The sequence below is a fragment of the Gallus gallus genome, chromosome 2 (genome assembly GCF_016699485.2).
Source record: "Gallus gallus isolate bGalGal1 chromosome 2, bGalGal1.mat.broiler.GRCg7b, whole genome shotgun sequence".
In the NCBI taxonomy this organism is placed as follows: Eukaryota; Metazoa; Chordata; class Aves; order Galliformes; family Phasianidae; genus Gallus; species Gallus gallus.
This window is the reverse complement of record NC_052533.1, coordinates 45,663,714-45,678,155: the sequence shown is the minus strand read 5'-3', so window position 1 is coordinate 45,678,155 and position 14,442 is coordinate 45,663,714. Positions and strand designations below refer to the sequence as shown.

At 40.6% G+C, this 14,442-nt stretch overlaps 1 protein-coding gene across 1 annotated transcript in view; it reads right to left on the bottom strand.

Annotated features, from left to right (window-relative positions):
- Window positions 1–4,049, bottom strand: part of STAC (SH3 and cysteine rich domain) — a 73,661-nt gene extending 69,612 nt beyond the window's left edge. Inside the window, exon 1 of the mRNA XM_426020.8 lies at window positions 3,552–4,049. Within this exon, the coding sequence (XP_426020.3) occupies window positions 3,552–3,668 (117 nt within the window). The 5' untranslated portion in view covers window positions 3,669–4,049. The remainder of the gene's footprint in view (window positions 1–3,551) is intronic.
- Window positions 4,050–14,442: the final 10,393 nt, after the last annotated feature.

The window sequence follows — 14,442 nt, the reverse complement described above, 5'->3', positions numbered from 1 at the left end:
GAAATATGATCTGATTGCTTCCAGCGCATTTCTGCCTCTGTTGCTAAGTTAGTAGTTGCGCAAGTGTGTAGTGCATCTTTAATTGCTACCAACAGGAATGAATCCTTCCTTAGGATTCATGAGCCAATGAATGCCTCCCTCGTTGAGTTGAGAATATAGAAAATTCTTTCACAAATTGTCTATTTGCCTTTTGGAAGGCAGATGTGAAGGACCTAAGCAGGTTGAAGACGTGATTACAAGCAGATGCATGTAACAGAATTAGCAACGACATACATTTATTTGGTACCTTCATAAAGTTCTTCTCCTAATATACTTCAAGTATCCACTTAAGTCATACTTAGATGTGAAGTAAATGTTTTCAAGAGTTAACAGATTAATTTGATAAGTTAATTATTAGCTTTGCAGCATTCTTAACCATTCAAGCTCTAGGGTATTTAGCACAATAGCAGTACGTGTAGTACTACAGGATGGCCCAGTTACAGTGTTTACTACCCTTTGGATATCTGTTTGAAGTTGTATTAACAAGGCATTACAATGGAAGTGCTACATGTAAAGTATGTGAGGGCATACAGTCCAAAAGACACATTCACAGTATACAGTACTGTATCTACTACATTATAAAGTAGTAGAACATTTACATCTACTACTTAGAACATGTAAAATGGGCTTGCTTGTAGAGACCAGACATCATGGTGTAATTAAAAGAGCATTTGAATTTCCTCATTCTGAGCAGCTTTGTTGAAGTTCAGGCGTGAAGGTGCTCATGATGGCGAAGACATGCACAAGAGGATGGCCTTCCAGCTTTCAGTGTCTTTGTGTACTCACCAGTAAATATGCTCCTAATCCATAGGAAAATGTGGTGGAAAATTTTAGCATTTATTGCAGGCGAGCTAGTTTCCTGTGGCAAGGGTGTGTGCCTTCAAATCATTCTTCCAAGATTTAGGTACTTAGCAACATTCTAAAGTTCTGCCTCTCAAACTCATGCTAGTCAAGAATTGCAGTAACTTCTCTGTGTCATCTTCTGAGTACAGCCTGGAGCGTGCTAGATAAAACCCTTTTTCTGGACTTTGTTACTGTAAGGGACTATGTGTCACAGTCTATGATTGCAAAAGGCTGGAAGCAATGTTTCTACATTAGCTCTACATTAGTTTTTCAAAATTGTCATTCCACTGAAATGTTTTCAAATGCATTTTGAAGGTTGCTATTATCCATGTTGTTTCTGTTTCTATATTTGGAGTCATAATATTGTTTTACCTCAGAAACAAGCTATTGTGGGGTAATTAGACCCTGCACAAACTGTTCTGCAGTAACTGCAGAAGACGTGAATTTGTTAACTTACACAACAGAGGGTACCTGAAGAAAGCAAAACCCTCTGTGATTGACAAGACAGCACCGTAGGCAGAAGATACAGTGAAATGAAAGCTAGTGCACAGGCCATTGGCACACACTGACATATGTCTTTGTCAGAGTCTTTGGGTTCTGAAGTATGTAAACTCTCTTGAAAAAAAGAATCATGAAATCACTGATAATTTTTCCATCCTTAGGCTTACTAGGACAAAAAAATCTTATTAATCTAGTGATCAGAGGGCTCTTTTGACTCCATCTTTGAAATGACAATACAGAACATTTTCTGATCTTATTTGCAGTTCTAAAACGTGAATACACAGATTACATGTTTACTTAAAATATCCGTATGCAAGTGATGGCATCAATTGCACAGTCACGGCTTTTGCCTATTGCAGTGTATCACTCCTAATGCTCTCAAGACTGGAAAAATTGATGATGGTAATGTTTGATTAGAAACTGCTTAGTAGTCTTTTTGCTCTCTGGCTAGATGTGCCTAACTCCTGTTGTCATTCTTCTGAGAGCATGCATAAGGAGAAAGAAGGATCTCTACACGCAGCACTTTGCTTTCTCTTTGTTTAGGATTCCTGCCTGTCTGCTCATTTTGGGAAACTTGAGTGCTCTGTGACCCAGTGGGAAAATCTCTCATGTGAGCACCACCTTAGCTCTGTAACAACTTGCTTGGCTGTGCCTGGGAGCAAATGGAGCACTCATCCCACCCGGCCCAGACACAGTCCAGCACATGTGAGAACCTGGTGCTGGCAGTGCAGTGAAGGCTCCAGTTCCTACTGGGACCTCACTGGGGGGCTGAACTCCCCACTGCACAAATACCAACAGCAATTCTGGGGAAATGCTCTCTGTGGGAGGATTTAGGTACCTATCAACCAGATTCTTTTAGAGTCTAGGGCTGAACCAATAACATGTTTACTCTTTCCCTTCACACCAGGGAGACTGCAGCAATGTCCCAGTGGTGCTGAATGTGTATAGTGAACCAAATGAACAGGGGATGATATTGTTGCTGGGAGAACTCTTTTACAGAGGTTGTTCTACATTGGGGATACCTTAGTTCTCCTCCTTGGATTACAGCATTAAAAAATAAAAAAATCCCATAGCCTACGTCAGAATTCTACCCACACAGACTCTTGAGATTTGCTCTCTGGAAACCTAGTTTTAACTGCAGAATAACATAGCAGCTCTCTTACATTATACCAAGCAGCCAGTGCCTTTTAAACTCAGGCCAACACAGACCTTCCCTGTCAGGCAGCTGTTCTGCTCACATGGTATTTGCTAAGCCTCTACCCAGCTGTAAGCTCCAAGTGATGAGGACCTCCCTATTTTGATACGTTTACCCAGCACACAGCATCACTGTGGAAGTCTACAGGAAGATCTGGCGGCTGCTATCATGACATCAATCATAAGTAAGTAGCAGAGGATCAGTAAAATCACATTATCCAGGAAAGCTGCAGAGAACATTCATTATCTAAGGATACTACATTCCTCCCCTTGCTACTCAATCTTCCGAGTCACATACTGGCAGGCAGAAAAACTTTTCCTGTACTAGTCAATTAAAAATTTAGGAGCCATTCCATTTGAGCTGGATGTTGGCTTTCAGTAAGGTAAAATGAACCACATTTAGTAATCAATAAATAAAAGGCTAGGAAAAAAAAATCCTTTTCTGGGTAGTGTACTTAAGGATTCTTGTGCCAAAGCTGTCACATATCCCATTTCAACTACTGGCCTGTTAAACAGTGAAAGTTCACTGATGGGTCTGCTAGAGTGGATGAGGGAAGTGGAACATCCAAAGTCTCCTACCAAAATAGTCCTTTCTTGACACAAGAGAAAATAAATCATTCCAGCCACAAACAAAAACCCTGTAAAAGTGATCTGATGCTCAATGTGAAAATAGCTAAAATCACCTGTTGGCAGTGATCCCCTCCCTGACCCCCTTTCCTCCTCCAGGTCCCTAGTGTAATAAAGAGGTGAAAACACAAACCAAATTCCCCGAACCCAACCATCTCAAAAGGCAATTGTTCCCCAGTTCAGATTCCTGAGCCTCACGGGTGACAGGGAGGATTCAGTAGTAGGAATGTCAGAGCAGACACTGCAATCGGAGGTGGCTCACAGCTCTCCACTGCTGATCCTGCCACAGAGCTTCAAACACAAATCAGAGCAATGCAGGAAAAGAAAGAAATAAGAGATCTAAGTACCTTAGATTCCTGGCTGGTGGTTGATGCTGGAGATGGGGGCTGCTCTGTGCTCTCCACTTCATTCTCTTTCTCCACACTGTCCACGCTGACTTCAGTCATGCTGCTCGGAGGAATCATTTTCCCTCTAAAACACTGCTAGTATCAGGAAAAAGAGCTACAGACCTTTCTTGCTTTTTCTCATTTAATGTCCTCTTTCTTCTCTGCTCTTCTCGAGCAAATGAACTCTGACCACTCAGTTTCACTACCTTTGCAGGACTAGAATTCTCTGGATTTTCTTTTTTTTTTTTTCCTTCTCCTCCTCCTCCTCCCCTTCTTTCCTCCCTCCTCCCTCCCCTCCCCTGTGTGGTTCTGCTGAGCGGGGAGCAAGTTATCGACGGCTCCGTAGGGCAGTTGTGTGCCGGCTTCTCCGTTTTCCCCGATCCTTCTCTCCTCAGCGTGAAGCCCGGAGGTGAGGAGCAGAGTCGTGACCATCAGCCCACGATCAGCTGGGAGTGAGGCAAAGCAGAAAGCCCCAGCCACACACATACAGGGCACTGGAGGGAGGAGTTGTATTTCTAATGCTGTGAATAGCTTTGGGGAGCATGTGCTGTCATAGTAGTAAGAAAGTAATGTGTGCATGCATGCATGCACACACACAGAGGCATGCAGCGTGCATGAGGTATGGGAGCATTTTACCTTTTAATCAGGCTGAGGAAGGCAGAGTTTGAGGGGCAGCTTTATATTCTTATAGGTCCGGTGATTTTCTGAAGAAGGACTCTAGGAGAAAAGCAACAGTCTCCTTACTTTGTCCCACAGAAGATTACTAAAAATCCTAGCTGCTGATGTCTCTTAAACACCCACACTGCCTTACACCCCAAAGCAACAGGACAGAGCCAGGGAGGGGCACCTGTGGCTCGGAGTGCTTTTTACCCCTCTCCTAGGCAGGGGACCCCAGCTCTGAGCCATGCACATGCAGTCAGGGTTTGCCGGAGCTGCCGGCGCTGCGCAGATCCGTACCTGTAGGTTGTCATAGTAATAACACTCAGTTGGGCTGCACTGGGAAAGCTGTCGGCATCCCCAGGCGCTGTCTTTCCTGAGGACGCAGTGCCCAAAGTCACTCTCGAGGCTGCGGTAGCCTTGGCAGAAGGACGGCATGACTTTGCTGGCAGGCTCAACCCACGCCTATGGGTTAGATCAGCTGCAAAGGCACCTGTATGCTCTCCTCCCTGCTGACTTGAGGTCCGCGTGGTGAAAGGTTGAATGGATGTGCTCCCCAACACATGGATGCTTCGTGGAGTGGGATCCACTCCATACACCTGGGGTAGATGTCTCTTTATATTTCAGGGGAGGAAAAAAGAATAAAAGCAACCCCAATGTGTTTCCAATTATCAGTACTTATATCCCATAAAGCAAGAAGAAAAAAAAATCTTGCTTTTTCCTGAAGATACAGGCAAAGGTGTTTGGAGGTGATGCACTGACATCTGAGGAGAAAGGAGCTCAAGAGAGGGTACCACATTCACTTTGGTCCTACCCCATAGAAACACGCTTGCTACCTGGGGCTGCCCTTCAGGACTATGCTAGCCCAAATGATCCATGGGTGAAAGCAAAGCAGGATTTCAAGACACCAGGGGCTGTGCAGATGAAAGCCAGAGCAGAAAGTGCCCTGCAGCCTCAATATTCTTTATAACTATGCTGAAGTCTGGAAAAAACTATACTTTTCTTTGAATCTCTGGTGAATTTCCAGTACCAGCAGTTAAAAATAAAATAAAAAAAAAGGCATTTTTCTTTGAAATAGAGCATATAAGATACTGAAATCTTTAGCAGACAATAAACATGAAGTGCTGCAATGCTATTTGTACCATCACTTTAGAGCAAAAGTGTGTCTTAGGAGTCTGCTGGCAGAATCCATTATTTGGCCTGTATTCGCTAACGCTATTACAGGGATCAAAACAAGAACACTGGTTGGTGTTGAGGCAGTTTCAGTGACATCTGAGATTGAAGTAAGAAAACAGAGCTCAGAGGAGCAGATTTGGAAGGTAAGTGAAAGAATTGATTTCCAAGGGTTTGATATCTAAAACACAGCAAAATCTTCAGCTGTTCTCTTCAGAGCCAGAGCAACTCTCCAGGCACAAAGCTGACTTCTTCCATCCAGTAAGTGAGATTTAGGTCCTGGCAATGACCAAGGACCAGGTTGAGTCTCAGTTTGTGAGAATTAGGGCAGCTGTGGGCAATAGAGATCTTGACAGCAATAGAATGCTCCAGCTCTGGTGGTGGTAACCTTCCTAATGGTCAAGCCTAGTGCAGCCCATCAGGGTGAGGGCAAAAGGTCTACCCACTGCAAGGGCTGCTCTGCCCAGTAATGTGATAGGTGAGAATCATGAAGCTGTTTTTCATCCCTTTCCTCAGCAGTGCTGTGAACCAGTCTTTCCTGTTAAGAGACTCAAAAGCATCTTCTTACGGTGAACTGCAGGCCACCTCTGAAGTGCGTCTGGAGTGGCTGGTTAATAGTTAATGCTCTAAGCATTGTAAAATCCTGTACACATTTTGTATGAAGTGCTTGTAGCGTCATGACTGTGAAAGTGACTATCATACCACTCTCTACTCCTCTTTTTTTTTTTTTTTTTCCCCTCGTTTGTTTTACCAAATTAGTACTGACACCTGCTGCACTCCCTCTCTTCTCCCAATTACTCACTTGTCAACCATGAGTGATCTGTCACTTTCTTGACAATTAGCCTGGGAGAGATGAGTCAAACCTAAAATCTTACCAAAAAAGCAAAAAGGGAAGGAAGCTGGATTTCTTGCATTTTTATTTCCTTCCAAGGGAGCTGGCTATTGAAAATCAAATATTTGGTATAACAAAACAGACTGATCAGATTACATGAGCCTGCATCTCCCTCTCTCTCCCACGCTTCACTCTTGAGAAGTTGGACTTGTGATTAGCGCAGATCAGTCTCTGAGTGAAGGTACTCGGCGGAAATGTGAGTGCTGCAGCATGGCGCTAAATGAGAGGAAATTGGACAGATTCTCTAGTGAAGAGATGAGTGTAGATTTCTGGAGTGGGGAGAGGAAGTTTGGATGAATAAAACATGAGGATGGATTCTCTGCCCCCAGCTGAAGCCGTTGCACTGTGTGAAGGTGCTTGGATGCTGCCTGGACTCACCGCCAAGTGTTCTCCTGCTGGGAAAAACAAGGCTGAGGACATGAGTGCTGTGCCTCACCCTCTCTCCTGTGTCCAGACATACACATGAGGGGGATGGGGTGTGACGCAGAGCACGTGATGTGGTGCTGGTGATCCAGATGTTCTCCAGTAAGAGCATCCAAGATGCTCCCAGCACAGGAAAATACACTCTGATTGTTAATACACATTTTTGTACTAAGTCCTACCTGCTCTCAAGCTCCACAGTGGCAAGGTTAAGTTGATGTAGATGTTTTGGCTTATACCACATTCCCTCACCTTCTTCCTCTAACTTTAGACACCTTTCTGCAAAAAGAATACACAAACACAGCTGTATTTCACTGAGAGGAAAGTTATGAAATCAGCACTTATTTTATACATATATATAAATAACAAAGATGTTATACCCACTTGGACACTCCACGTAATTACTAGAGAAAAATAAAAAGTGGAAAAAAAGGAGAAGTAAGAATTCTTTATTCAGCAAATAATAAATATACGTGTCATTATTCACTGCCTGGTGCATAAACCATCTCACAGTCCTGAGCAAAAAGAGTATAGAGTTGCTTACAGAGATGATACTACTAATAAATGGCACTTCTAAACCATTATGTACCTCTCCCTAGCAATGTACAAAGCAGTACAGGAATCAGGATGTCTGCCACCAAAGCAGAGCCCTCAGAGGAAAGAGGACTGAAGTTCATTGAAAGTCCAACATGCAACTGGCTGCAGACTGAGTGCTACAGAAAACCATTAGCCACAGAATAAGGTTGAATTTCTGGCATTTGAAGTGCAACTTAATCAGCCTCTCTCTCAGTCCCTCAGTTATACTTGCGAGTGTTCCAGGTGAGAAACAGTAGCTTCAATTCTTATTCAATCCAATTCTGTCTTTGTGGAAACTGGCAACAGGCTATGCCTCGATTGCTTTTCGTGATGGGAATTTTACTTTTGGCATGGTGCATTTGGCCAGACTGGTGGATGTCTTCACTAGGCTGTGCTCTCAGATATTCGCTATTGCCCACAGCTGGCTACCAGATGGCAAAGACCAGATCACTGTGCTAGTGGAGAATTTGCCTGCATTTCCAGTTAGCAGGCTTGTGGGCACTGCTCTGCCAGCAAACACTGTACCCACAGAGAAAACAGTGGTAAAATAGCAGAAAGAGGCTATTTTTGTTGTTTTCTTTATAGTGACATACCTCTTGCTTGCTATCAATACAACCTTGGCAGTTCATCAGGTGGCTAACATGGTAACAACTGCAACCATCTCCCTCAGGATTTTGCTTATGAAAATGCCATCCAAGGACTACACTCACCAGCTCATCAAATTGGAAGCAGAAACCAGTCAATGCTCTGAAAGCATTCCAAGAGCTAATGGGATGGTGATGACTTGCATTTTGACTACAATGATCTCAAAATACGTTTTCAAGTTAAAGTAGTAAGCCTCCTATTGCTCCTGGGAGTGATTATACTGTAGCGAGGGAGTAATGGAGGAGGAAGCCAAACCAACAGATTTGCACTTGTACTTAAGCACGGAGAAAAATGGAACCTCTGCCTGAACATAAATTTCAAAACCTGCTTTCTCTCCATACACTGCAGTGCTGCAGGGAGTGATGCAGAAACCATGCTGCATTTCGGGCAACTTGAATTTATCTTTCAGAGCGATCACGATGAGATTAAAATACTGCTACCCAGACACCTGGTTTAGGAAAACAAGGAAAGAGGCATCCTCTTGTGACAACAAAAGTTGTATGAGAAGAGGAGAAGAGGATGTAATTACAAAACATGGAGTTTAGCCAAAATACAGCATGTAATATGTTCAGGCTTACAAAAAGCTTTGCAATACCTTTAAATAACTAGCGACAGTCCCGACCTGATTTTACATCTCTGCTAGCAATGCAATTCCTTCTCTCTTTTTATAGGAATGTGATAAAAAAAGAGACCCATCAAATCAGTAGCACCACTTCCTGCAACTCACAGATGCTCCTAGAAATTCATGGCATTTAATAGCCATTTACAGACACAGTCTAATATGTCTGTAGTGAGAATGCCCTGACCCAGTTCAGTGAGTAGCTGTGATGGTGATTCATCTATATAAGCATAGTGTACTAAATACTTTCAGAGTATCTGTGCTCCAAATATTTAGAGAAATAACAAAGTTGTGATAACTAATGTAATAATCTCTCCCACTCTTTCTGGACTCTGCTTTAACCTCACTTCTGTTCCCCAGGATGAAAGGCTTTATGGAAAGTAGGATTCTTCTTTATAGCTCTTAGTACAATTCCGAAGAGTCCCCTATCATCCCAATCAACTCTATCTACTTCTTTTCTCATCCATTTCCAGGGTGGAGGGGGAGGAAATCCTAACAGGGTCACCACACTTGGGGGTATTATTTTTTCTGAAAGACTTGCGATGGAAGGGAACTTTCAGTCACTTTTCTTTCCTTAACTTTCCCTGAACTGAATTCTCCTTGAAATTCCCTTGTCTGTTTGTTATCCTTTGCAGTCATGAGTACTACAGCTGGCAGGGCTTCATTGGATTTGTCTTAGGTACCTGCTTTCTCCATCACTCTGGTATTCAGTAGTGCATCATAATGAGCTACTTCTTAACTAATGCCAGTGAAAATGCATTTAGAGCAATGTTTTGCTTAGCCTGTAAATGGAATCTAAAACAAGCACTGGCAAACATTCCCAGCATAGTTAGTGGTGAATACAAGGATATGTATATGCTTTTTCTTTTTTTTCATGCAGATATCTTATGGCTATGCACCAATTTTAAAAGGCTGTGCATGCACAGTATTTCCTGTCTTAGGTAGAGTGTGCCTGTCACTGTAATATTTAGGCATAAACATGCATGCTGAATGCAAAATGAACTTAACTGTCTACACAGTTGCGTTATCATAATTTGCATAGAAAGAAAAAAAGGATTTCTTAGTGCACTGCTGACCTTTGTTAGAAAAGCAGGGCTTTTCTACAGAGTGTGGCACAACTCAGTTATTCACAGCAAATCTCTAAGAGCCTTTGGATCTGGTAGGATGAAAGACTTCACGGAAATATCAGAAATTATCATTATCAAGATTAACATTTTGCTCTATCAGATTAGTGCATGTGTCAAATGGAATAGAAGCGTGTATGATGAGGGCTGCCTACTACTACCTAAGTTATTATAATGATGTATTACAGCTCTTAAGAATAAAGAAAACATTCAGCTTGCTATGAACTGAATGGAAAGGTGAATATCCTACAGCCCATATATACTGATTTTGTCGATAAGATGCAAAGCTTGAAAGATACTAACGGAATATGGGCTGTGCTCTCTCTACATAGTTACCAGTTCTAAATAAAAACATGAAGTAAAATTTAAAAAGAGCAAAAAAAAAATAAGGTAAACCTTACAATACTGCAAGAGATTATCTGCAATGTTTTATATTATTTGATTTTAAAGTAACTAAAAGTCTTATAATCTAATGCAAAATGGTTGTAGGAAGGTACGTTTGTCTTCCTGACTATTACTATTCCGATTCTATCAACCATATTCAGTACCTTTTAAAAGGACTGAGAAAGGTCAATTTACATAGGTAAAAATTAGGTCTCACTATCTTGTCTAGAAGCAGTGATAAAACTACTGAGTCTTAGTTGAGAATCTTTCCAACTAGATCTCCCCATAGAAATGCCATCCATTTTTTAAAGTGTTCTAGTACATAAAACCAGTATATTTTGTTGCTTGAAGCAATAGGAAAGTATATGACCACTTCTGCCATTTGAAATCACCACACAGAGCACTTCTGTGTCACTGCTCCTTTCATAAGTACATATCACTGCCTCATTATCCAACAGGGTCAAGCCCAGCTGCAAGAGAAAACAATTTCACTAGGGAAGATAGTCAAGATTTTTAGAACAACAGACAGCAGAAAAGAGGAGAAAAAAAAAGAAAAAAAAAAAGGGGGGGGGGAAATTGTGTGAATGACTTTCCTTCCGTATTCTCAATTACTTCTATTTCTTCAGTAGATTTAAGAAAAAAGAAACAACACAAGATAACTGTTTTTTTTCTTCAGTGGTACTGCCTGCAGTAACACCACGCTATACATGTAATTCTGATGTTTCAGTGTGGCTGTTCAGGCAGAAAGGGCCTGCATACCAGATCCACTGAAGACCTGGGCTTCACCTGCTATATCCACGGAATATATTATCCCAAATTCAAATGCTTAGTGATTCCAGACCTTAAGTAAGCAAGGTACCAAATTATGTTGTAGATTTATTCATGCGACAGGTCAAATTGATTTCAGCAATTAAAATCTTGAAGTTACATGGCCGACAGTTTAGATAATACAGCTCTGTATAATTGCAAAATTCCATTTTTAATTTGTAGTCCACATTACTTCTATGTCTTATTACTCTTTTTTACTGGACCATGAGGATAGAAAAGCATCATGATAGCTGAAATCCGGAGGAAAAGCGAGTCATTCCAAATTCCCAGGAAGGACTAATATTTGGGATGCTTTAATTTAGCTAGGGGAAGAATTAACAACTCAGAACAAGTGGCTGGACTTTTATAAATGCAAGAGGCCAACAATTAAAGAAAGCATCATTTTATAGCAGAAGGGGTAGCCCTTATCAAATCATATAAGAGATTGTTCCAAATTGAGGCATTCTTCTGGTATCCCAAAGAGAAGAAAATCCAAAGGATGTTGTAGTACACATGATCAGAACAGCCAAGAAGTTGCAGACACTATGAAGATATAACTTCAGACAGGAAAGAGTTTTGATTCACAAGAAATGTGAAAAGGAAAGTGCTAGTAATCAAGGTGCAATATAACAAAAGAGGCTTTTTTTTTTTTCCAAGTGGATGCAACCATTAATTATTCCTCCTGCAAACACACAAAGTTTATGCCTAAATTGTGAGCTCTTCAGGTTCAGTACTGTCCTTCCATTTTGAATTTGTACAACACCTTGGAGCCAGCTTTACTTTCTTTCTGGTCTTAATATTACATTAAAACAAACAATCATGTTGAAAAGTGGATGTGTGCCTGACCAGTCCCAGGGGTGCTGTGAATCTAACCTGTGCAACATTTGGCTGCGTCAAAAGATTTTATCATCAAAATTTTCCTTTGTTTTTTCCCTCTCATTCACACTCCCATTTTCCTATGATAAACAAAATTCTGCTTTTCCGCACTAACCACCAGAATCTGAAGTATAAAAGCATTTTTAAAAATAAAAAATAAATCCAGAGTTATATTTTCAAGACTGAAATCTTAAACAAAGACATCAAAGTAAGAAAGTAGTAGCTAAGCAGTAGATTTTTTAATATACGTGTTCATATGCAGCGCACTTAGCCCAGTGCATTGAGTGATAGACAATACTAGGCAGTAGTGCTCAGAAAAGATGAGGAAAGATCACTGCAGCAAGGACTTCATACATCAAAAGAAAAAGTGTAGGGAATGATCCAATTTAGGGAAAAATGGCTGCTGTGTATTTGTGTGACCCCCTAACGAGAGCTTTGTGTAGGAAATCTATTTTTATCTTCCACATAGAAAAGCAAAGAATGTCCAGAACTGTGAATGATGTATTTCAACTGCACATAGTTGGTAAGGGTTTTGACTTTTGGAGGGGTATTTTTTAATCCTATTACTGCCAGTGGATTTATAAGGGTACTTGTTAATATGTCTTAAAAGCCCTTTCTCCATGATCTCAGCTGAAATACTACTCATATCCTCATAGGTGTGATTTTCAAAAACATTTCATGGAGCTTTCTCTTCTTCCAGAGCTGCCTTCTGTTGATAAAGACAGACCAGCTGGACCAAAAGCAAGCAGTTAGCTCCAAGCAAGCAGTTGTTCAAAAAGATTGAGATCTGTTTTACTTGTTACTATTCCTTTCAGTATTAAACACCTAGAAATTACACCTGGACCCTATGCTCAGGGGAAAAAATACATATAATCAGGTGCATGCTTCACCGACCTATGCTCACATTCTTACTCCTTGAAAAGCCATGATTGAAAGCTTTATTACAATGAACCTAAATCTCATCTGATCTAAATGTAAGAAGGAAGTTGTAAGTAGCATAAAATACATTATAATAAAACAACCATAAGTGCTTTTCCCAACCCTTTATTGTTGGGTGTTGTTTGCTTAGCAGAAGGTAAATAGGCTATCAAAAAAGACTTGGGGGCAATTTTCCAAAAGACATGAATGACACCAGAGTAATGAACTTTGCTTAACCAAAGATAGGTAAAGCTCATTTTATTTTAAAGAGAATGCATCTTCCTCCCACCTAGGGAGGAACATTTTGAGAATTACAGTAAAAGCTTCTGTGCCAATTCTAAAAACCGTCTTCCATGAGAAACATATTTTTTACATGAAATTTCAGCTCTATTATACTACTGAAAAGAGGAAGATGTTCACATTCAACTACCAAAAGACTAAAAAGTTTTAAAGAGAACCATCTTAAGGGGGAATTCTGAGAATGCATGCAGAATTCTCGGTCCAGTGAAATTAATAAATGGTTCCAAGATTTCATCCTCGCAATCAAATACGGATGGTTCCAGATAGGGACGTCTGGTGATATCTGTGGGAAAAAAATGATACTGGAAAGCCAGGCCATAGCAGTTATCTGGCAAAGAGATCGGTCAGTGTTATTATAGTCAGCAAGCAAACCATCTTCCCTGTTAATTATTTTGCATCTACTGTCAGAGATCTAATTATCCAAGAAAAGATTAAAATTCCTAAAAGAGCAGAGAGCTGAAAAAATGGAATACGGCCAAATTTCCCTGAAGTTTTCACTTATGACAACCTAAATCTGTGAGATCAGCATCAATCTTAGATACACTTTAACCTTTTTATTCTTAATTATTATTATTATTTACTCTAGCCTTCCAAGTGGCATGACAAAATAGGAGAGAGCCCCAGATGTATTTCTTCCAAATCCTTAACTCATTCTAGCACTTCTTGTACCACCTGACTGTACTGAATTATTGATTAAAAAAAAACCAAGGATCCCTGTAAACAAAAAATTACTCTGGAAGGTATGGATTTACACTGATATTGACTTCACCTCTGAGAAGACTGGTCACAAATTCCTAGAGCCACTAAGTTTACTGATAGCTTCTGTGTTAACTGTTAAACCTCATCCACTGTGATGGATACATTAGACAGAAATCAGAAGTGGGGTGAAATTCCTTCCTGAACATGTAATGGTTTTCTCTGTATGCAAATACAGCTTACAGTCTTTTTCATCTTACTTAAAAAGTGGATGAATTAAGGAGGTCATCTGATGACCCACATTACCAGGCTTCTTTCCATCTACATAAAGATGAATGAAAGATGGAAAATTCTGTGAAAATTCAGGTATTGGTATCAGTTGTTGCTAGATCTTTGTTGGTGTTCAGATGGGTTTAAACAGACCCTGCTCAACTGGCTTTAGAGATCTATATTATTTACACAAATGGGTAACACAAGAAATGAAGTAGCATTAGACATGATATTAAAGATCACAGAAATCAGGTAAACTCAAATTGCATCTGAAGACACATTTGGAAGCTACATTTTAACAGTTCTTAAACTTTGTTTTTAGATCAAGCCTAAAGCCTCCATTCTCAACCTTCAACTTCTCTACTGCCAGAGGGTATAATATGAGCTGAGGGCAAATTTACAAAAGAACGCAGCAAAAGGAAGAATAAGTATTAACTTGGCATTACAGAAACTATATTAACTGTGCCATCTGGGACCACAGAAGAGACACAAGTT